Source organism: Palaemon carinicauda, chromosome 6, assembly GCF_036898095.1.
Source record: "Palaemon carinicauda isolate YSFRI2023 chromosome 6, ASM3689809v2, whole genome shotgun sequence".
In the NCBI taxonomy this organism is placed as follows: Eukaryota; Metazoa; Arthropoda; class Malacostraca; order Decapoda; family Palaemonidae; genus Palaemon; species Palaemon carinicauda.
In genome coordinates, this window is record NC_090730.1 from 138,692,617 (window position 1) to 138,717,760 (window position 25,144).

At 41.2% G+C, this 25,144-nt stretch overlaps 1 protein-coding gene across 1 annotated transcript in view; it reads right to left on the reverse strand.

Moving 5' to 3' along the window:
• Nucleotides 1-4,945: 4,945 nt before the first annotated feature.
• Nucleotides 4,946-25,144, reverse strand: part of ATPsynCF6 (ATP synthase, coupling factor 6) — a 42,945-nt gene continuing 22,746 nt past the window's right edge. The window contains exons 3-4 of the mRNA XM_068375429.1: nucleotides 24,811-24,947; nucleotides 4,946-5,068 (exon numbers count right to left, since the gene is read on the reverse strand). Coding sequence (XP_068231530.1) covers nucleotides 5,046-5,068; nucleotides 24,811-24,947 — 160 coding nt within the window. The 3' untranslated portion in view covers nucleotides 4,946-5,045. The remainder of the gene's footprint in view (nucleotides 5,069-24,810; nucleotides 24,948-25,144) is intronic.

The window sequence follows — 25,144 nt, forward strand, 5'->3', positions numbered from 1 at the left end:
GTAAGCTTTTCGTACCCTGAAAATTTTTTCGTATGCTGGGGCATTAAAATCTTCGTATCGCTTTTCGTACCCTGAATTTTTCGTAAGCAGAAACTTTCGTATCCAGAGGTATCACTGTACTTAGCATAGTATATGCTGTTAAGTCAATCCTTCCATATACTATGTAAGAAGAAATATTAATTGCAAACAAGTTAAATTCTAAGTTTCAGACAACTAGGCTAACCTACTGACAACGCAACAGAGCCTGAGTACTATAAATACATGAAGATAAAATTACCGGTAAATATTCTTATATTACTTGCATAAAACTACAGTACATACCCTAGTCAAAAAGAGTATATTATATGGCTTTAAGTCAATCCTTCCAAACTACTAACCTATTAATGAACTATATGCAATTAAAATACCCTCACAACAACAACAGAGGTCAAGAAAACGGATTTCGAGCGAAGCGAAAAATCCATTTTTGGGTGAAAGAGCCATGTCGTCCTGATGGAAGTTCCTTCATTAGTAGCTTCCTAAGTTATATGTGACTACAGTGATATATCCCAGAGAAATTACCGAAGGTACCCAGAATTCTAACTCCTGGAGCGAGTATCCCTTAAATTTCTCCAAGGGATATCGCGTAAGGACGTATCTTGACACATCTCATAGCTATTTACACCCCGAATAGCCTTTCACTTCGAGAGGGAAAGTAGCAAGAAAAATAGGAGAGTCGTTAAAGAGGTAAACCACTCGACTTCTCTTAATGTACTGTAAATAGTTCTGCCAATCGCCACCGTATGGCGCCACCAAACCATTCTCCGTAGCTTTGCAAGTATTACAGATACAGTACCAAAAGGGAGGGATTAACATCCTTTTATCAAAGGAGGGTGGGTCCATCAGGACGACATGGCTCTTTCACCCAAAAATAGATTTTTAGCTTCGCTCAAAATCCGTTTTTTGGGCTCAGGCCATGTCGTGCTGATGGAAGTTTACCAGAGCATTAATGTATCTGTGGATTTAATAGTGCCGTTATCTCGAATTGACTATTTCCTAATTGGTCATAAAGACCAAGACACTTGATGTTACCGTAATACATCAACCAACTGAGCATACCATATGCCAGCTCTTCCTGCCCCCTACAGGGAAAAATCTGTATAGACTCTAGGAAAAAACCCGAGATTGTGAGTTCAAGGAACAATAAGCAAGCAGAAAGTATATCGTGTCGTATATACGTAAAGCGTAGTTTGTATTAAAGTTCTGAATAGAGTACTGTACCTCCCAGGTCTGGATCAGGCAGACGAGTTTATGTTCACGTAGGAATCATAATATAGTAAACAAACATAGCACAACCAAACTTACCTGTTTGCATGGTAAGGGAGACTTTGTCCCACAAGGTCCATAAGAGGATCAAGGATACTCTTTATATAATATACTGTATATTGAACGTCAATAACAATAACATCCTAAGTTTACCGACAGGTTATTTTAAGCCAGGCATATGTGATTCTGTAATTCCTCCAGAAGTGCTTCTGGAAAAATGCTTCCTCTCATACATGTTTCCTGCTCACCTATGAAAGGATTTCATTTCTCCGATAAAATGTATAAAACATTTGAGCCCATCAGTATAAAAGTTTTTAAAGTCAGATTCATAATCAATTTGAGTTTCCCTTAAAATGGATGAATGACTTCTCTTTTCACTTCATCTTTGCAACTATTCCTTCCATGTACCATTCCATTGTTCTCAAAAGATCAGGATCATGCTGCATAATTCAATTTATTGGATTGTGCTTTTATATTATGGTGTACTATGGTTATGATGCTCCATACTTGAAGATAACTACTACTTGATTCTAGAGTACAGATTATAACACTGACAAAGATAACAGAGATGTCAGCGAACATCAGCTTCGGACATTTCTTCCGGTCTTTGTCTGGAAAAAGGAGTAAAAATCCAGGTAGTCTACTTCATCTGGTACCAGTGTTTGTTACCATATCAACTTCCCTCATTTCAACGCTATGTCATTCTCTTTCAACTTAAAATACGGTAACAGTGTTTGCCCGACAGACACTGTTCAGCCGTGTGGACGCACCTTTCAAAACTATAACATACCATACATTTTCCCATCCCCCGGAGAGGCTTTAGAGGTCTGTTGTAGGGAGTTCTCCTGGAAAACTAAATTTCTCCCCTTTTTACACAGCATGAATGCTTTGTAACTGCCTAAAACTACAATGAGTTTTGGTTTCAATTTATTATGCTTTTATAGTACAGTAATAACACTCCATCCGAGAGACCCGATCAAGTCAATTTTATGACGTAGGATGGATTTTACCCTATAAGTGACATACATTCCCTATACAATATTCATACTGAACACAAGTTTTGTAAGTACAGTACTTACAACCTGCTATTATTTTATAAAAACCCGATACATTAATACCAATCTTTACTATTAGTTCAATGTTACATAAGTTCCAACTACTGCGCTCATCCTCAAGGGGTCCAGCCGGCTAATGCCGATTTTTAACAACAGGACTTTGACATTCATACCACTTAATAAGGTGACTTAGGATATCTCCAAACTGCTTAGGATTTTTGTCTCTTGACCTTCGGTTTTGCGACGCCAGGGTGATTTATCCTGAAAATTAGTGTTTTTCAAATTTTATCTCCTCCCATGATAATTATTACTAAGATCTGGGATTACTACCCAATATAGACCTCCAATATTATTTAGTTTTTTTTTATTTTCTAAAAGTAATTTGCCAGATATGAATTTTTCATTATGGTAAAACAATAAACCCTAAAAAAAGGGGAAAAAATAAGTAAAAAAAATATGAAAAAAAAAATTGGAATAGAGGGCTTCATTTTATTGTTTTATAAAGTATTTCTAAGTTATATACCAAATTTCAATGCTATAGTGCATCTTTAAAATTAAGGGAGACTATTGAATTTGAAGATCGATGAGTATAGTTTTGAGATACGGGCATTCAAAGTTTTTCTGTGTATTTTTACAAAGACAATATTAATAAATCCTGATTATTATGACTTTTTGGTTCCTTTTTGGATAGTGATAAACAAAAACAGTTATTTATCATAATTTACTCAAGCAACGATCCTTTTGCTCAATATCTTTCTTTTGCCTTCACACACACACACACACAATCTCCCTCTCTCTCTCTCTCTCTCTCCCCCCACTACCGATATTACCGTCTTCTGAACTCTTAATAGCGAATTTTTTTCTTCCTTGTGTTAGCAAGATGTTGAAATTGTCTTTTCCTCTTTGAAATGATAAAATTCTTGCCGAAAAAAAGAAAAACAAACATAAAAATAGGTGAATGTCAGAGGTCTAACTCAGGCATGTACTCTCTTTGAGGTTTGTGGTAGGACTGAAGGGCGAAGGGTGACAGTTTACAGTGTAATACATTGTCTGCGACTTGTGGAAGTTATACAGATGCCATTGTTCATTTTCTTTCACATCAAAATGTAATAATTATGAAAATTTACAATAACAGAAGAAATACTGTATTTTCTTGTAGGGAACAATGTTGATGGTTTGAGTTACTTTTACTAATTACCCTGTAACTATGAAAGCAAGAGGAATTTTGGCAATATTTCTCATACGCATTCTCCATTGCTATACAAAGCTCGGTGAATTTTTTTTCAGGATTGTGTTTTTTATTCCTATACTCCCATATACTGTGATTCTGGCCGGCGCCCCCTTAAGTCAATTTCTACATTGTACAATAACAAAGAAATGCTATACTGTAACATACTTCAAAAGGAAGCTTATTAGTACACTGTAGGTACAGGAAGTCCTCAGGTTATGATGATTTGTTGTTAATAACGGGCACCCATAAAGTACTTAAAAAATCCAATAACTCAATTTCAAACAACAACAATTTGCAATTACAAACGGGCTCCCACAAGATACTGAGAAAAAACCTTAAACTCAATTTCGAACGACAACATTTGGTTTACAGATACATCCAACTACTGGCTGAAGTTGCAAGAAAAATGACGCCATAGAGTAGCATGTTACATATAACTTTAGCATTAATTTGCCATCTTTGTTTACGATGCAAATTCTGGATTTTGGTGCCGCTCTTCCTTGGATAGTTTTAAGCCTTTTTTTTTTTTTTAGATGCATCATGTCAGGAAAGCATAAGGGCGACTTTTGATGGCAGTGTGCGTGTCAACTACAAGAATAAAGGTATGGAATAGTTATATGGATTTCTTATTGTTTACTAATACTGTATAAGTGTAGGTACGCTACTGTAAAGGGTACAGGTATTTGTTTGCATAGGATATAGTAATTTATTAATGATAAGGGACTGTTTTCTCTTTTTTAAAGTACTGTAATATGTATTTCTTAAAGTATATTATACACATATGTAAATACATATGTATGTATGCACAAAGTTGTGTATAAATTAGACTTTTGATGCAGCGTAGGAATGAATAACTCTTGTAATCTGAGGACCTCCAGTATCTAGTTTTTATGAAATGAAACCAAGTGTAAGTACTTTTTCGTGTTTAGTATGTGTATAATGAACACAGAAGTCGCTTCATAGGCAAAAAATCCAACCTACGCTGAAAATGGATTTACATCAGGTGGCGTGGAACCAATTAACGACATAGGGCAAGGCATTACCACAAAGGATCTACATTAATAATCTTACATGAGAAGTACAGTACTGTAAAGTTCAGCTTTTCTTTCTTATTGTTTAGTGTAGAGACCGACATAAGGTTGGATAAAACGGCTTAGCGTGGATTTTAGTTTTCTATTTTACACTCAGTCATGAGCGACGTAAAATTGGAACTGATGTATATCAAACAGATATTACGAGGGGTAAATTACTCTAATGAATAACATAAAAATATACTACAATTACCTGCTAGGTGTTTGTAAACTAATCAAATAATGAGACTTAACTGTAAAAATATATAGGAAACAATAATACATTTTATATTCTACTGTTTTTTATTTAACATATATTTCAGTGTTGACATTGTGATTTACAAAGGTACTTTTTACAAATAAATGATGGGAAGCTGAACTTGATTAAAGAGGGTTAATCTTTGGATCTGAAAAAAAAAAGGAAATAATTTAGAATATTTTACATAAAATTGAAGGAAGATCATCAGATGGATTTTCAGGGAAATAACTAAATGAATTCCATTCCAAAACACGTCTCTTATTTTACTTATGCAGTAATGCCTAAAATAATAATTGTTGCAAGGTAGGCTACCACTTGAATAAACAATTGAAAAACATAACATTGTAACTCCTGGTAAATAACACTAGAGGCACTGCCTTTTCTAATTTGTCATTTCTATCTTTCTAACCAAAAGTAGCTGCAGGAAACAAGAAAATTATAGGGCTTACAAAGAATCAGCTTTCACAGAGCAGTTTAGTAATTAGGAAACAATATAACAAAAAATATTGTAGTACATTGGAACCTCTTCATACGATCTCAATTCGTTCCGGGACCTAGATCGTACGTTAAAAGGATCGTATGTTGGAGCGAATATAAGAATACACTGTATTTTGTATAATTCGTTCTACAGCCCAAAAACCTATGACAACTCCTTAATAAATTACTACACAATTACACATAGCAATAATACAATTGCATTATACAGTATAATAGAGATGTAAAAAAAAGAATAATTATAAAGAAATAATAAATAAAAAAGGGGTTTTTATTGTCACTTTACCTTAGTGACAGGCCAACGAAGGTGTACACTTTACTACGCAGGAGGAGACGGACGGTAGGCGAGGAGGTAGAGATGGTGACTGCGATAATGTACTATAACTTACTCAACTTACAATATGTGAGCTTTAACCTAACTCAGCTTATTTATTTTTATTTAATTTTTATATCTTTTTTTTTTTTTTTTTTACATTTTCTTTTTTTCTTTTTGATTTTTAATTTTCATCACTTTCACTCACTTCAATCTTAGTTTTCATTGCTTCACTTTCTTTCTCTTCATCACGATCACTAGAAGGCTTCGTAGATTTTTTTAAGAAACTATCGAGAGAAAGTTGCTTGGTACGGCTTTTCAGAATTTTTCTGAAATGGGTTAAGCAGACATCATCGAATTGCGAAACTACACAGCAAACCTGAAGTTTCTGTGGGTGATACTTATCAATGAAGTCAACCACGAGTTGATGATGTGCTAACATCTCTTTAATTACATCCTCTACCACCTCGATCTCCTCAGACTCACTCAACTGCGCTTGGAACTCATCATGCTGCATGACATGCAGCTCCTTGAGTTCCTCGATGGTGAGCACTTCATGATTCTCCTTGACAAGTTCGGTGATGTCATCTTCATCAACCTCCAGACCCATGGACTTGCCAAGGCATACAATATCTTCTACGTCTTCCCCTACGGCAAGCACAGGTTTAGTTTCGAGGCCAAAACCTTCAAAATCTCTGGGAGAAACAGCATCAGGCCAAAGCTTCCTCCAAACTTAATTCAGTGTCTGTCGAGTTACTCCCATCTTCAAGCAGTGCACGATATAGAAATGGCTCCTTCAAAATTCACGCAAAGTTAAGTTGGTGTTTTTCGTGACATTAAAGCACTGCTTAAATAAGTGCTTGTTGTAGAGCAGCTTAAAATGGGCTGGAGGATAGGGGTGGTGTTTGGTGGAAGATACAGCACTCTGATAAACTAGAACTGGTTGATGATATCATCTTCGAGTCCTGGGGGGTAGCGGGAGCATTATCCAAGCAAAGCAAAAACATTAAAGGCAAATTCCTCTCCTGAAGGTACTTCTTGATAGCTGGGCCGAAAACTTGGTTTACCCATTCAACAAAGAAGTGCTTAGTAACCCAAGCCTTAGAATTGGCACAACAGAAAATATGCTGCATCTCCTTATTGACTATGTGCCTTAAATGCCCTAGGGTTTTCGGAATACAGTAATTAACCAATAACGGCTTGATTTTGCAGTCCCTGCTGGCGTTGGCACATAGGGCGAGAGTCAACCGATCCTTCATAGGTTTATGTCCAGGCATTTTCTTCTCTTCGGTGGTGATGTATGTTCAACTAGGCATCTTTTTCCAAATCAGACCTGTTTCATCACAATTGAAAACTTGCTGCTCTACGTAGCCTTCATCCTCCACGATCTTTTCAAACTTAACAAAATCGTTAGCGCCTTGGTGTCTGAACTTGAAGCCTCACCGTGCCGAACAACTGAATGAATCCCGGTCCACCTCTTAAATTTCTCGAACCATCCGCGAGACACCTTGAATTCCGCCGTCGTAGAATCGGTTGAACTTTCCCCCCGCGTCACCCCTAGAGCCCGCCACCTTCAAATCACAATACTGTATATAGCGCTGGCCTTCTCGCAAATGATCGTATCGCCAACAATCTCTTTGTCCTTTATCCATATTAACAAAAGGCGTTCCATCTCTTCCAGGGTAGGGCTGAGACGTTTTGAAATAATGGATCCCCTTCGATGGTTTGACTGCTTTAACGACTGTCTTCTGCTTGATGATCATCAAGATCGTACATATTCCGGCCATATTGTTTAGCCATATCACTCACATGCACACCGCGCTCATGTTTTACTACAATTTCTTGCTTCAATTCTAATGAAAGCATTGCCTTCTTCCTTTTCTCACCACTACTAATACCTGTACCGAAACTAAGCTTCTTAGGACCCATGATTATAAGTAAAATAAAAATTGAAACGTGTAAAAAGGAAGATAATAAGCATTGTTAATAACGGACCGAACAGGGTACAACCACATGATGCACACAAGAATAAAGAACTGACCGACACGACCCTCACTGGCGTCCCTACGACGTGCTGCCGTCTACCAGCGTAAACAAGAAACTACCATCGACGCTTCAAGAAAATTCTACGCGTGTGGTCTACGTCGGATGTTGGAGCATGACGTCGGGTGTCGAGACGAGAATTCGATGGAATTTTACGTTGGATGTTGGGACCAATCATATGTAAAGGCAATTGTATGTCGAGGTTCCACTAAACTATGACCACTACTGTATTTTACTTGGGCCAAGTTGTTTTTAAGAGGGAGGGCAAACTGTACACCTTGAGTATCTTGTTCTACTCCATAAAAGTACAGTATTTTGGGTATTACAAGGCAAAAGGAAAAGTTTTTAGTTTAAATATTGAATATGATCACAATCCACAGAGATAAACTCGGTGATGAGGCATGACTACAGTAGCTTTATGGATATTTTCTCCTAAGCACCAAGATAAATTATATAGTGTACCGTATAAGGAACTATCTTGAAGTGAAGCACTAACCATAGTGAAGTGGCAATTATCTTATTGACATGAATGTTAGTCACCTCATATTTGTTTCTTATTTCAAGCAACTGATTACCCCAAGAATGAGTTTTTCTTTCAAGTAACATTCAAGATAATTAATCCCCACTAAAGATCATCACTGAGAATCAGTAGGGTGTTTACCTTCGTTATAGGCTAGTCTTTGCAATCAAAACGTCATATTTTGCAACAATTGAAGTCTCTGTCTTTATAACAACTAATAATAACCTGGACATCTTACTAATAAGGGTCGAGAGTACCGTTAGGTTTATGGCCTAGAAAACCAAGGATGTTGCAAAAGAATTTTTTTTTTTTTCTTTTTTAACTAGTGTGTGTCAAATAAGGTATATAGAAATTGATGGATTTGCCTGTAAATATTCATCCTTCCCCTCATAAGGATGAGTTAGAATGAGCACGTCTATTTATCAGTACAGTAATAAAAAAGCTTCTAGTAATAGGTGAGGCTTAACTGTATTTCTACTTCCATCCAGCTACATAGGTTTCCAGCAGCTATATCCCCAGGGGAAAAGAGAAGAAAACTGACCGACACACACACACTCTCTCATCCTAGACTTACTTTGTAACTGCTATCTTTGAGTTAATACTTTCGGTCCTACAAATGAGCAAGGGTCGCTAAATATCTTGCCAAACAGCAATCAAGGTCCTGTGAAACTGTATCTAATAGACTTCCGAGTGTATTCCTACAAACAATGCACATTAAAGGTGGTCTGACTTTCATACTACTGAGAGAATTTTCTTAAAAGCAACAGTAGTACCAACTCCTCTGATCTCATGGGCTTGCACCTTATCTTGATCTGATGCACCTGGGGGATCTAGGGCATACTGCTCTATTGATAGTCTCCTTCAACCAAAAGGAAATTGTGTTTTGGGTGACTTTTTCACCCTACCCATGCTTATGAACAGGTTCTGTATCCTGGGTTCTCAAGAGAAAGCACTTTATCCACCTTACAGGACACAAAAGGAACTTCTACAGACTGTCTGTTACTCACCCAAGCGATAAAACTGTACAGGATGAAAACCTGGAGTAGACGACCAATGGACTGAATTTTACCCGCAAAATCAGGAACGAAAGATAAAGAGACCTGCCTCCAGAGCTCAGAATGAGAGAAAAAATAAACAAATATGAGTCACTGTATAGTTCACTTACAGGCTTAGTTAAAGCTAAATCAAACAAAGTTTTCAGGGTAAAGTCCATACCTAAGGTTAATCTCAACAGTTCATAAGGAGCTCTCTTTAAATACCACTAAACCTTGGTCACATTCCAAGATGGAGGTTGAATTTTATGAGGACAGTTCTCCATACTTCTAGTAAGTACAGATAATTCACACAAAGAAGAAATAGCCACTCCTCTCAGTCTCGGTACCTGGTTCAAGGAAAAACGATACCCTTTTACCGCTGCGACTCGAGACCTTTTATCCTTTCATAGTTAAACTAGAAAACCTGCTACTAGTGGAATATAGGCTCCAGGAGAAGTGTTCCCTCAACAGAAACAACCACAGAAGGCCCACTTTGCCTGGAACATCTCAGAGGAGGATTGCTTAAGGAATCGAGACGTCTTGCGCAAAAAGACACTCTCAGAAGAGATGATGGATAAATTCCACCCATGAAGTGATATGGATTCCAATTAGTTGTAGAACCTCAGCAGGTGGGGTTGACGGAGCAGGTTGCGCCACGGGAGAAGCAGGTCAGGTTACCATTCTGCTTTTGGCCATTTCAGAGCTATGAGTCATCTTAAGGTTTTCGGACGATTGATTGATTATCAGTTATCTGGCATCATTGACGCCGATGTTATTTGTTATAAATAAAGAAATAAATTAATGGTGAGTCAGTTTAAAACAATAAAACCAAGAACATCCTTATAACTTGAATAGTTTTCAAAAGACCTGCTTCTGGAATAAATTTAAAAATACCACTAGTATGGTACGACACATCTGAGAATCTTGGCAAGGATGAACCTGCCAGTTTTGGGATGAAAACTCCTTGCTCATCATCCTTCAGAGTAGGCAATATTGTGGAAAAGCATAGACGTTGAAGCCATCTAAGGATTGCTGGAATGCGTCTTCAAGTGCCGCTGCTGGGTCTGGCACCTGGGTCCGAAACTGGCGAGCAATAAACTGAATTTTCTGCCTTGGTAATGTAAAGACCATTTTGAATCAACTATCAGACCCTTCCAACTCAACTTCTCCACTAGGAAATTCCTCTTGCAGGTAATGAACCAGGCTGAGAGGACTACCACGTTGCAAACTCCCCATTCATGCACCAAAATAGCTAGTTCACAATAGTTGTGAGACTGTGCTGCCTTCCTTTTTGACACAAGCCACTACAGGTGCATCGTTGTTCACCCATGCCATCGAGTGACCAACTAGAAGAGGCTGGATATGTTGAAGTGCTGGGTAAGTTGCCTTAAAACTCCTGAACATTGACATGAAGAGAATTGTCCTCATGCAACCATTGTCCTGATGCCAGATGGCCAAGGACGTGGGGATCCCACCCTCTCTGACACATCAGTAAAAAGAATATCTGGAGGCAGACATAAGGAAGAACCCCAAAACTGATTTTCCTTGTCTAGCCACCGCGGTAGGTCGAGTTTGGTCTCACTTGATTGGTACTAGGGTAAGAGGAGAATTAGTGGTCTGTGACTATGTCCTTTAGATACCATTGTAATGATTGTAGGTAGCAATGACCATGAGGAATACGTCTCTCTAACATAGTCACGTGGCCTAGTAGCTGTTGCTGATACCTGTGATCAATGAAGGAAAGGATGAGCTACCATCCAGAATCATGTTACTGTCTTGGGATGGACAAATTTCTTTATTACTGTATTCATGTCCCTACCAGGGTATATTCTTTGCATATGACAAGTTTGGACTTCTCTAGATTAATTTCAATTCCCAGATCGTGACCAAAGATGAGAAGTCTGTCTCAATGATGATGAAGTTGTGTCTACGAGTCCCCCAGTATTAGCTGGTCATCTAAATACTGGATCAGACAAATTTTGTTTGCATGAACCCACACTAACACCAAAGAAAACACTCAAGTAAATACAGGAGGGGCCATGGACACCCGAATGCAAAGAACCTTGAACTGAAAGACTGTGCTACCCAAGACAAAGCGTAAATACTTTCTTGAAGAATGAAATATGGGAATTTGAAAAGTATGCATCCGTTAGATTGAGGAAAATCATAGTTCTTCCTCACTGCCTGTCTGACCGTGGTGGACCTCTCCATACTGAACCGTGTCTAGTGAATGAACTCGTTCATGGCTGATAGTTCTATGACAGGTCTCCAGCAGGCAGAGGCTTTTTCATCAAAAAATACAGCTAGAAAAACTCCGAGACCCATCCTGGACTTCTATATGCCCTTTTGTTCTGCCCAGTGAAATTACCACTTCATTAATTTCTCTGCCAGGCATTCCCCACTGGTGGTGGTTGAATGGAGGAATTGTCAGCCCTAGTGTAAATGAGGGCCTCGCCTACCTTACCCTCTTCAATTCTGGTACTGTCCTCTTCACTAATGAAACGGCTGACCAGAATCAGTAGGCTTCCAAGACATCAACAGTGAAGCTCTGAAATCACTCAATTCGTTTCCAATCTACAAGATGGTTAGGGGCCTTTTATCCCAATCGAGAAAACTAGGGCTCAATCTCTTATGAGACCGAGCTAGCAACAGGCGTATGAGCACTTGTATTCCAAACCGCTTAGCGCTGGGTATGCTCTTAGTATGAGCCATTCAGCGATAGATATGATCTCTGTACGTACAGGTAGTTGTCGACTTATGACCAAGATAGGGACCAAGACGCAAGTCACACTTAAAATATGAAGTTTCCATTGATTTATAATGGTGCATCATGATACTGTAATATTCATGTCATATTTTATCAACATTTTCTTACTGTATATCATTACTGTATTTCATTTTCTTGGTTAATAATAATAATACAGTAGACCCCCGCCATACGACATTAATCCGTTCTGGAGTTGGTATCGTACGGTGAAAATGTCGTATGGCGGGCAATAGAATAGCTAATGCATGCAAAACCCCAGGTAAAAACCTTGAAAATTAGTATGTAACAAAATAGTATAGTAAGCACTGTACTACAGTATACTTACTGTATACAGTATATAATATACATGTACTGTACAGTATAAAATTAAATAACATTACACAAATAAAAATTATATACTGCACTGTAAAGGAAAAATTAAATTTTGTTTACCTTTGGAGTGACGTGACTTAAGCTGGTGGTGGGTGGAGGCAGAGGGGGAGGAGGCCGTAGATATAAAAACGTATCAATGCTAATTATGTTATGTACACTTAATAATAAATTTATTCTTACTATTAAAGACTTAAAATTAAAAATGTCTTTTTTTTTATTATTTATGTCTTTTGAAATCTTTTTTATTTTTTTTTGTTTAGAACTTGAAAAATTACTCTTTTTTTAGCTTTTTTAATAGAATTACTCATCTTTGCTTTCTGACACTTCTCTTTTGGAGAAATATCTATCCAAAGAAGCCTGTTTCTAACGACTCTTCAAAATATTTCTAAAATGACTCATACACTTGTCATTAACACTCTCAAGAAGACGACCTGTGTGAAGTTTTTCTGGGTGTTTTTTTTTTTTAATGAATCGTAAGGTTTTCATACCAACCGATAGCTTCCCTTATTTCTGCTGATGTCGTTTCTTCAGTCTCCCCCCCGGCCTCGCCACCACTAGAGCTGTGCTCTTCTTGAATGATGGTCAATTGCATTGCCTCCAACTCCTTCAAGTCTTCAGTCGTAAGCTCCTCCCTGTGCTCCTCCATAAGGTTATCGACGTCAGCCTCATCAACAACAAGCCCCATGCACATGCCTTCTTCACATTTCTTTAATATCTCCAGCTTCGTTTCCATAGTAATCATCTTACTTTTCCCTTTAACATCACTAGCAATCTTGGGACCCATGGCTAACGAATTAAAGTTGGAATTAAGCACTAAAATGCACAAAAAATACCACATCGCAAGCACTCACACAAGATCAAGTCTTTACGAAACGCACACGAGAATCTGAACTGAACGCGTGATTAACAAAGACTGAGAGGAGGGATTTTAGGCAATAGCATATCGGCATCTTAGTGACGCCGTGACGCCGACCAATAGCAGACCAGCTTCTTAGTGACGTAAGCAGTGACGTATGAGCATGGTGGTAGGAGAGTGACTCGAACAGTCGTACGCGTAAAAACCGCCAACTTTGAATTTTGGAATTTGATGCCGTAAAGTGGGGAAAATGTCGTAACGAGGGGACGAAAAAACATCGCATTCCACACCGTAACGTAAAAAAAACGTAAGCTGGGGATGCTGTACCCTGGGGGTCTCCTGTAATAGGATATCATTATTAAAGCATTTTTGTATTTATTTTACAACTTCTGGAGCATTTTAACAATCAATAATTAGTCATTTTTTTTGTTTACCTTTGGTCATGATCAACTGGTCTTAAGCTCCTGCTACTGTATTGACAATATGGGCACATACCATATAATTTCTTGACTTATTCAAAATATCTTCATAATGAATATTACATCAGCACTAATATTTGATAAGGTATAGTTTTCATACAATTCATTTGTAGTCATTATTATTAGTTATCACATGAATACATTCTCTGTCTAGTCGCCCTTCTACCTTAGGGCGTGAATACGGAGAAGCCCAGTCAGTGGTGTTCGCCCCTACTGACTCAGTGAAGATGGAAAGGATGGCGAAGGCTACGCTTCTGGCAAATTCTTAACTTATTCAAAATATCTTCATAATGAATATTACATCAGCAGTAATATGTTATAGGCTATCATAGTTTTCATGCAGTTCACTTATAGCCATTATTATTATTACAACACTGTCCTTATAAGCAGACCACCAAAGGACTAGCAAAGCTTCCTTACCAGAATGCATGAAATATCACGAGGTTGGACTTAGGATAAATAGAAGAAAGATAAGGATAAATAGAAGAAAGATAAGAGATAATGAGAACGGAATATGCAATGGAAGATGAAATATCATTAGAAGGAGAAAGGATTAAGGACGTGGAATTATTTAAATTTTTAAGAACTATGACCTCTAAACAGGATCTTTAGAATTTGAGTTTAGTGAAAGATTGAAAAAAGCAAATCAGAAAATGGCTAGGTTCAGAAAAATTTGGAAATAAAATAACCTGAAATTACATATAAAAATCAGACTATGTATCAGTTTAGCGAGATTGGTGTTACTGTATGGACACGAGTTGTGGTAAGATAATGAAACAATATCCAACAGATTTTGTAGATTTGAGAACAAAGCCCTCAGAAGAATATCAGGAGTTGAATGGAAGGACAGGATTAGAAATGAAACTACTGTAGAGTGCCATATGTGGACGAGATCATGATGAGGGGTAGATGGAGATGGTTTGGGCATGCTCTACACACCCCCCAAGAGAGATTAGTTCGCCAAATATTTAACTGGGCTCCACAAGGCGCTAGAAGAGTTGGAAGACCCAGGCCTACATGGCTAAGGACTATGAAGCATGAAGTGAGAGATGATAAATGGAGAAGCATTGATTTAAAAGCTCAAGATAGACGACTGGCGAAATCTAACCGAGGCCCTTTGCGTCAATAGGCATGGGAGGAGATGATGATGTTACAACCCTAGTTGGATAAGCAGGATGCTATAAGCCCAAAGGTTCCAACAGGGAAAAACAGCCCAGTGAGGAAAGGAAATAAAGAAATAAATTAAATATATGAGAAGTAATGAATTAAAACATTTTAAGAACAGTAACAACATTAAAACAGATCTTTCATATATAAACTCATATATAAACTAATATTTATGTCAGCTTGATCAACAAATACATTAGATTCAAGTTTCACATGAATAAGTTTTCTCTCTCTCTAGTCGCCACTCTAGCTCAGGCCGTGAATACGGAAAAGCAAACTCCTCTTGGAGGGATCACTGTTCAGGAACAGGGGGGTTCGGCTGATCCCAAGAAGCTTAAGGTGTTTAAATGTATCCTTACTGACGCAAGGGCGGTGGAGTTCTTGACGCAATGATGCTAATCAGTGGACCAACTAGACCCTGAAGAGATGCAATGCTGTCGTCTCAAGTTCCAGAGGAAGATCCATTCATCTCTCAAACTCGTCCTTGATCCTTCTTGAGAACGTCAAGGCGGTGACCGAATAGAGAAAGGTGCGTTTCATGCATTGGCCACCTTGTCCCAGCACCAAGACAAGGTCATACGACTGGCAAGGCTGGCAAAAGGTTTTTCCATTCAACAACTTTCCTCCAAATTCATCTCCTGACGAGATTGTTGTCCTTACCAACAGAGCCAGCAATGGGGACAGCCTTTCAGGAAGAAGTCCATACTGTGCTATAGAAGGGCACTCTCTAAAGTTGTCTTCAACAGCTCCCTAGGCTTTTACAGACAACTCTTTCTAGTAAAAAGGCGTCTGGAGTCTGATAAACAGTCATCGATCTCTTGACTCTGAAAGTGTTTATCCAACAAACTCCATTCAAGATGGAGACTGCAGCCAAGGTCAGGCAAACCGAAAGACCAAAGGACTTCTTGATCTCGTTGGATCTAAAGGATACGTACTTTCAGATCCCGATCCATCCATCCATCTGAAAGAAGTATCTCTGGTTCGTTCTAAAGGATAGGGTTTACCAATATAAGGAACTGTACTTCAGCCTGTCAACAACCCCTCAAGTTCACAAGTGTGATTACCATGGTATCAACCTGGGCCTACGCCAACGGCATTCGTCTACTGTTACATAGACAGCTGGCTAATCCTTGAAAGACTTGGAGACCCAACTCCTCCATTTGGACAGACTTCCCCACACTTCCCCAGTTTTGTTTTGACTTGGGGATCGTGGTAAATATGAAGAAAAACTTACAGACCTTCTTTCTCCTCCTCCAGATTTAATGTTCTTCACCGATGCAACTAAGGAAGGGTGGGTGCCCCACCTGCTACACCACATGGCCTCCAAACTGTGGTCCGAATCAGAGCGCCTTTGCCACATTCATTGCTCTTCAACATTTCCCATATCATCTGTCTGGTCACTCAGTAGTGCTATAAGTGACAACATGCCTGTAGTGGCATACTTAAATAAACAAGGAGGTACTTTTTCACAGCAAATTTCCAACTAGCCGTGGAAATCCTGCAGTGGACATAAAACAATGTGATTTCTCTGTCAGCAGACAATCTGAGAAGGATTCAGATAGTTGGATCCGAGTGGTCTTTCAATCCTTGGATAGTTAACAAAGTAATAATATTGTGGGGATCGCCGGACATAAAGCTATTAGCAATATCCCTAAACCAGAAACTTCCAGCGTAATGCTCTCCTGTACTAGACCAACAGGCAGCATTCCAGGATACCTTCAAACACACTGTGGGACAATCTGGATGAATATGCATTTCCCACATTCTGCCTTTTGAGGGAAGACTTCAACAGAGTCTGATCAATGCCACTAATAGCTCCACTATGGTCACAGGCAAAATGGTATCCAGACCTTCTGCTGTTGGCAGAGTGTTGTTATGCACACACATTCAGGAACTAAGGAATATTAGGAATTTTAAAAGTAATTATTATTTTCTCAAACTATACCATCTGAGTATCTCCGTTTGGATCCCGAGTCATGATCTCCCAAAAAGCTTGAGAATCCTTTTCAGGTATACGGGAAGATATGTTGAGAGAGAGAGAGACAGAGAAAGAGAGAGAGAGAGATTACCCCAAACTCTATTTTGGACAATAGATGACTATTGGCAAAGGAAACTACTCTAGGAGATATCGATCAACGATAGGATTGAGGGCACAGATCACCCTGAGGAGTAATTGGATGACGACGGTCACGACTCCGGCATTCAGGAGGTATATTGAATAGACCTGCCAGTCCAGTCATAATTATGCTTGAGGGCCACAGACTGCATGGATCAGAGCGTATGTTTTAATTCTCAAAGGCGTAAAGTCTCTTCCCAGAGAGTTCACACTTACACTTAATCCTGGCCGTGCTTACTGTAGCACGCAATCGTGTGGGTTTAAACCCACCTGTCCTACACCTCTAACAGGCTGAACAGATGCCAGGGGTCTAATCAAGGTCAGTCAGCTATGGGCACACAGAAGAGCTAGCGTGTTTAGGTGAGAGCATGCATTTATGCTTAAGCCCACACTATACATGTTGAGAGTTGTTCAGCAACACAGGGATCCTGTGTTGGTATTAAGTAAGCATATTGCCTCCACAGGGGTGAGCATGCTCACTTGTTAGGCATGCTTAACTTTGCTAAAAAAGGGAGCTGATTGCTGACAAAGTCCGGCAATCAGCGTTCCAATCCCGTCAAATAACAATGATTCAACAGCGCTCCCTAGGAGACATATTTCCGCGAGCGTGTGTATCAAAAGAAGGATACCTTATTCCTTTGGCAAAAAACTTGTTCTTCCTGAAACCATTTCCTTGCTACTTCAGAGAAGTCTCACTCAAGGGTTGGCATATTGCCCAGCCGTTTGAGTCGTGGGAGACATACTAGCACTTAAGCATGTCTAGGACCCAACGACGCTGCTAGCGTCATTAACGGAACCAAGTGTCCTAGAGTAAAGAAGAAAATACCCTGAAAAGTTGCTACCAAAGTGATTAGCCAGTGAACAAACATGATATTTTAATTATAAAATAAATTTTTGAATATACTTACCCGGTGAATATATAATAGCTGCTGCTCCAGCGGCTCGACAGAAAACACACAAAAACTCGCGAGCGATCGCTATGAAGGTTGCGGGTGTGCCCACCAGCACCAACTATCGGCCAGATACCGCATATGCATGTAAACAAGCCTCAATTCTTCTCATCCCGCTGCGTCTCTATTGGGGAGGAAGGGAGGGCCTTTAATTTATATATTCACCGGGTAAGTATATTCAAAAATTTATTTTATAATTAAAATATCATTTTTAAATATTTAACTTAGCCGGTGAATATATAATAGCTGATTCACACCCATGGTGGTGGGTAGAGACCAGAGTTAATTAAGTTTACAGCGTATATGCTTAGAGTTTTTGACAGTTATAACATAACAAAACCCAAATATATAGGTACCTGGTAAGGAAGTTGACTTAGACGATTACTCTGCCTTGTTAGTCTGTCTTCCTCACGAAGCCCAGCGATCCTCTTAGGATGCTGAAAGACTCCCAGGAGCTGAAGTATCAAGGGCTGCAACCCATACAACAGGACCTCATCAAACCCCTAATCTGGGCGCTCTCAAGAAATGACTTTGACCACCCGCCAAATCAACCAGGATGCGAAAGGCTTCTAAGCCTTCCGTACAACCCAAAAACAAGATTAAAAACATTTCAAGAGACAGATTAAAAGGATATTGGAATTAGGGTAATGTAGTGGTAGAACCCTCACCCACTACTGCACTCGCTGCAACGAATGGACCCTGTGTGTAGCAGACCTCGTAAAGAGTCTGGACATCTTTTAAGTAAAATGACGCGAATACCGACTTGCTTCTCCAAAAGGTCGCGTCCATAATACTTTGCAGAGATCTATTTTGCTTAAAGGCCACGGAGGTTGCTATAGCTCTTACTTCGTGCGTCTTAACCTTAAGCAAACATCGGTCTTTCTCATTCAAGTGAGAATGAGCCTCTCGTATTGAAAATCTGATAAAATATGACAAAGCATTCTTTGACATAGGCAATGATGGTTTCTTAACTGAGCACCATAATGCCTCAGATCTACCTCGTAAGGACTTAGTACGGGCTAAGTAGAACTTAAGAGCTCTAACTGGACATAGCACTCTCTCCAGTTCGTTGCCTACGATCTCTGATAAGCAAGGTATATCAAAAGATTTAGGCCAAGGACGAGAAGGCAGTTCATTTTTGGCCAGGAAACCAAGTTGAAGTGAACATGTGGCTTTTTCTGTAGAAAAGCCGATGTTCTTACTGAAGGCATGAAGTTCACTGACCCTTTTTGCCGAAGCCAAGCACACTAGGAAAAGTGTCTTGAGGGTGAGATCCTTCAGGGAGGCTGAATGTAATGGCTCAAACCTGTCTGACATGAGGAACCTTAGAACCACATCTAAGTTCCATCCAGGAGTCGCCAAACGACGTTCCTTAGAGGTCTCGAAAGACTTAAGGAGATCTTGGAGATCTTTATTGTTGGAAAGATCTAAGCCTCTATGACGAAAAACCGAAGCCAACATGCTCCTGTAGCCCTTAATCGTGGGAGCTGAGAGGGAGCGAACATTTCTCAGATGTAAGAGAAAATCTGCGATTTGGGCTACAGAGGTACTGGACGAGGACACAGATGCTGACTTGCACCAGTCTCGAAAGACTTCCCACTTCGACTGGTATACTCTAATGGTAGAAGCTCTCCTCGCTCTTGCAATCGCACTGGCTGCCTCCTTCGAAAAGCCTCGAGCTCTTGAGAGTCTCTCGATAGTCTGAAGGCAGTCAGACGAAGAGCGGGGAGGCTTTGATGAACATTCTTTACGTGGGGCTGCCGTAATAGATCTACCCTTAGAGGAAGACTTCTTGGAAAGTCTACCAGCCATCGAAGTACCTCGGTGAACCACTCTCTCGCGGGCCAGAGGGGAGCAACCAACGTCAACCTTGTCCCTTCGTGAGAGGCGAACTTCTGCAGTACCTTGTTGACAATCTTGAATGGTGGGAATGCATATAAGTCCAGATGAGACCAATCTAGTAGAAATGCGTCTATGTGTATTGCTTCTGGATCTGGGACTGGAGAGCAATAGATTGGAAGCCTCTTGGTCATCGAGGTGGCAAAGAGGTCTATGGTGGGTTGACCCCAAGTCGCCCAAAGACTCTTGCACACGTCCTTGTGGAGGGTCCATTCCGTGGGAATCACCTGACCCCTCCGACTGAGACAGTCTGCCAAGACGTTCAAGTCCCCCTGGATAAATCTCGTTAACAGGGAGATGCCTCGATTTCTTGACCAAATGAGCAGGTCCCTTGTGATCTCGTACAGCTTGAGGGAGTGTGTGCCTCCTTGCTTGGAGATGTACGCCAAAGCTGTGGTATTGTCGGAGTTGACCTCTACCACTTTGTTTCGAAGGAGACTTTCGAATTTCATCAAGGCCAAGTGGACTGCCAATAGCTCCTTGCCATTGATGTGCATGCTCTTCTGACTTGAGGTCCACAGACCTGAGCATTCCCGACCGTCCAGGGTCGCACCCCAACCCAAATCCAACGCGTCTGAGAACAACACGTGGTTTGGGTTCTTGACTGCTAGGGATAGTCCCTCTCTCAGACTGATATTGCTGTTCCACCATTTCAGGCATGCCTTTACTGGTTCGGAGACCGGGATTGATACCGTCTCTAACGTCTTGTCCTTGTTCCAGTGAAAGGCTAGATGGAACTGGAGAGGCCGAAGGTGTAGTCTTCCTAGCGAGACAAACTGCTCCAGGGATGATAGAGTTCCTACGAGACTCATCCAATTCCTGACTGAGCACCGTTCTCTCTTCAGCATTAGTTGGACTTTGAGCAGGGCTTGATCTATTCGGGTGGCAGACGGAAAAGCCCGAAAAACTGGACTGCGAATCTCCATCCCTAAATATAGAATAGTCTGGGATGGGATCAGTTGGGACTTTTCTAGGTTGACCAAAAGTCCCAATTCCTTGGTCAGACCCAACGTCCAATGAAGATCCTGCAGACAGCGATGACTGGACGATGCCCTGAGAAGCCAGTCGTCCAAGTATAGGGAGGCTCGGATACCCGATAAATGGAGGAATTTTGCCACATTCCTCATGAGCCTCGTAAATACGAGAGGAGCAGGACTGAGGCCAAAGCACAGGGCCCGAAACTGGTATACCACATTCCTGAAAACAAACCTCAGAAACGGTTGGGAATCCGGGTGTATAGGAATGTGGAAGTACGCATCTCGTAGGTCGAGAGAGACCATCCAGTCTCCCTTTCTGACCGCTGCTAAGACGGACTTCGTGGTCTCCATAGTGAACTTTGTTTTCGTAACAAAAACGTTGAGCGCACTGACGTCTAGCACCGGTCTCCAACCTCCTGTCTTCTTTGGGACTAGGAAGAGACGGTTGTTAAACCCCGGTGATTGAAGGTCCGAGACTTTCACCACCGCTCCCTTCTCTCGCAACAGAGACACTTCTTGGTTTAGGGCTTGTCTCTTTGACTCCTCTCGGTACCTGGGAGAGAGGTCTATGGGAGTTGTCACTAGAGGAGGTTTGCGTACAAACGGAATTTTGTACCCCTCTCTGAGCAACCGAACAGACTCTTGGTCTGCGCCCCTCTTCTCCCAGGCCTGCCAGAAGCTCTTCAATCTGGCTCCTACCGCTGTCTGAGGCTGTGGGCAATCAGAGACTGCCACGTGAGGACTTGGCTCCTCTCTTCTTACCTCTCTTTCCCTCGGCACGAGCGCTTCCCCTGCTGGGAGCTCTGCCACGAAAGGGCGGGATAAATCTGGATGCCGGAGTCTCGATCCTGGGTCTTACAGCAAAGGATGTAGAAGGAGTCCCTTTGCGAGCAGAGGACGCCATCAAGTCATGGGTGTCCTTCTGCACAAGCGAAGAAGCTATATCCTTAACCAGTTGTTGCGGAAACAAGGACGCTGATAAGGGAGCAAAGAGCAGTTCTGATCTCTGACAGGGAGTAACTCCTGGCGAAAGAAAAGAGCAAAGGGAATCTCGCTTCTTTAAGACTCCCGACGTAAATGTGGAGGCGAGCTCATTGGAACCATCGCGGATGGCTTTATCCATACATGACATGATAAGTAAGGAAACATCTCTGTCAGCAGACGAGATTTTCCTACTTAAAGCTCCTAATGACCAGTCAAGAAAGTTGAATACTTCAAAGGCCCTGTATACGCCTTTAAGCAGATGGTCAAGGTCCGAGGAGGACCAACTAATCTTCGAGCGTCTCATGGCTAGGCGGCGGGGAGAGTCTACGAGGCTTGAGAAGTCACCCTGGGCAGAGGCAGGGACTCCCAAGCCGAGAACTTCTCCCGTGGCATACCAGACGCTCGATCTAGAAGAGAGCTTTGAAGGAGGGAAGGCAAAGGCCGTCTTCCCCAAACTCCTCCTGGTATCCAACCAGTCGCCTAAAAGTCGTAAAGCCCTCTTGGAAGAGCGAGAAAGCACTAGCTTAGTAAAGGCTGGCATGTTAGCAGGTAAGCCTAGAGCAAACTCAGACGGTGGCGAACGAGGAGCAACGGTAACAAAGTGATCGGGAAAAAGATCCTTGAAAATCAACATGATTTTCTTAAAGTCCATCGAAGGAGGAACCGTCTTAGGTTCGTCTACATCTGAAGGATGATCATCATGATGAGGATCAGCAACGTCCTCATCTGAAGGATCTTCGTCCGACAACTGCTGAGTAACAAGCAAAGGGGAGACCTGCCTTGGCGGCAATGCTTGACACGCAGAGTCCACACGCACTGGTGCATCAGTAGCAGTCCAGGACGCTACGTCATGTAACTGCTTAACAGCCTGACTGTCAACAACAACAGGAGCGGGAGGACGCTCGACGTCAACTCGAGACTGCCTTGACTGCCTAGACTGAGCAGTCAAAACAACTCTTGACTGCGGTGCTTGACGCTCAGCGTCAAAACAAGTCAACTCCGCTGGTTGGCGAACGTCCTGAACGTCAACAAGAGCATTAGGAAGCGGCTGAACGTCCATATGCGGCTGAAAGTCAACACAGGACTGCATCGAGTGAGGCTCTACAAAGCGTGACTGACGTGACTTAGTAACGCTAACGTCAACAGGACGAGCAAAGGCTCGTTTTGGCGGCTGAAGGCCAGGATCTCGATTAGCTAAGCGGCGAGGATCATCGTGAACCTTTTCAGCAGAATAGTCTTCCATAAGGGAGGCGAGCTTGATCTGCATGTCTTGCAGTACAACCCATTTAGGATCAACGGGAATGGGTGCGGTAAAAGACGAGGGTAACGTCTGTGACTGCAAAACCTTGCCTACACCAAGACTCTCGGAGCCTGTGTAACGTTTCTGCTTAGGCGGCGAGCAGTCTTCCGATGACTGCAAAGGGTCAGAGCTGTCCCAATGGCTACAACCAGGACGCTGGACCTGTCCTGAAGGGACCGACTTTCGCTTAAGGGGCCTTGAAACCTTGCTCCACGGTTTCTTATGCGAAAAGCCTTTGGATGACGAGGAGAAAATGGTCTCTCTCGTCTTATGGTAGGGGCGGTCTTGATGAGACACGCCTGAAACCATAGAGGGAATGTCTGTTCGCTGATCAAGGCCTCTCGAACCCATAAGTCGTACGACATTACTTCTCCCCTGGGCTTGGGAGCTTGCAAGAGGTCCCGGACTATGCGAACGACAGGCACGAACAGACGAACCCTCGGTCGCAACACTGATAACACTTTGCGCACTAATCACTTTCCCACGATTTTCCACTGTGGCACTCTGACACTTTTAACTCTAACGTCAGCCATGAGTTGATTACGATCTGTAGCTAACGACTCAACTCTTTCGCCCAAAGCATGAATGGCACGTAACATATCCCGCATTGATGGTTCCTGAGTGCTAGTAGAGGGTTCAGGCACAACTACTACAGGGGAAGGATTAGGTTCAGGGGCATGGGGAGAGGAAAAATCTACCGATCTAGAGGAACTTCTCCTCACCCTATCTCTCTCTAGCTTACGAGAATACTTGTCATATTCAAGCCAATCGAATTCCGAAAGGCCCACGCACTCCTCACACCGATCTCCTAATTGACAGGTTTTACCCCGACAATTAGAACACACAGTATGTGGGTCGAGAGAGGCATTTGGAAGACACCTATTGCAATCCCTAGCATTACACTTACGAAATCTAGGAATTTGAGAAGGGTCAGCCATTTCGAAAAAGTCAAAGAAAGTCAAAAAAACAATCCAAAGTCATCAACAATTAAATCTGTCCAAAAAAGAGTTCAAGAGTTTAAGTTGAGGATAAAACACCTGCACTGCGAAAGCTCAAACCAAAATGAAGTACTTCACCAAGTCTGTTGAAAAACTCCAGGTTAACAGCGAGTAATGGTACGTCTTGTCGTTCAGACCGACAGAGAAGAATTGAGGCTTGTTTACATGCATATGCGGTATCTGGCCGATAGTTGGCGCTGGTGGGCACACCCGCAACCTTCATAGCGATCGCTCGCGAGTTTTTGTGTGTTTTCTGTCGAGCCGCTGGAGCAGCAGCTATTATATATTCACCGGCTAAGTTAAATATTTAAAAAGAGGGGTTGTGCTTTCCTGCTCCAGCCCTAGCTGGTAATTACCAACCTCTTCTTTACACTTCATTATAAAAGGCTCAACTGCTGTGTTCTTCAGCTTTGCTGTTCTCTCTCCAATATAAAGGACAAAGGTTTGAATTTGTATCAGAACATAAGTAGTTTAGTACCAAAAACATTTTACCCCATCATATCAATGCTAAAACTGTGCATTACCTGTACAGTAGTTGCATTGTATCATTAGAAAACCTTCAATTATTTTGTGCAAAATAGAAAAAAACATTTTTAATCAAAATAAGATACTGAACATACCAGTAAATTCAAACGAAGGAAATTTTGTCATATCAACACCAGCTCCTCCTCCATATTGACGGGCAACCTTGTCTAGCTCCTTTTGCATTTCCTTTTCAACTTGTGGATTAGAATCTACCAACTTTCCCCCTGATGCCCTGAAACAAAGAAAGCATATACAAATAATAAAATATACTTAACGAGATCCCTCACATCCAAATAAGTAAATGCTACAGTTCTAACTTTTAGGTAGTTATCAAAATCATATAGTTTCTTATTATTATTATTAATTGCTAAGCTATAACCCTAGTTGGAAAAGCAGGATGCTATAAGCCCAGGGGCCCCAACAGGGAAA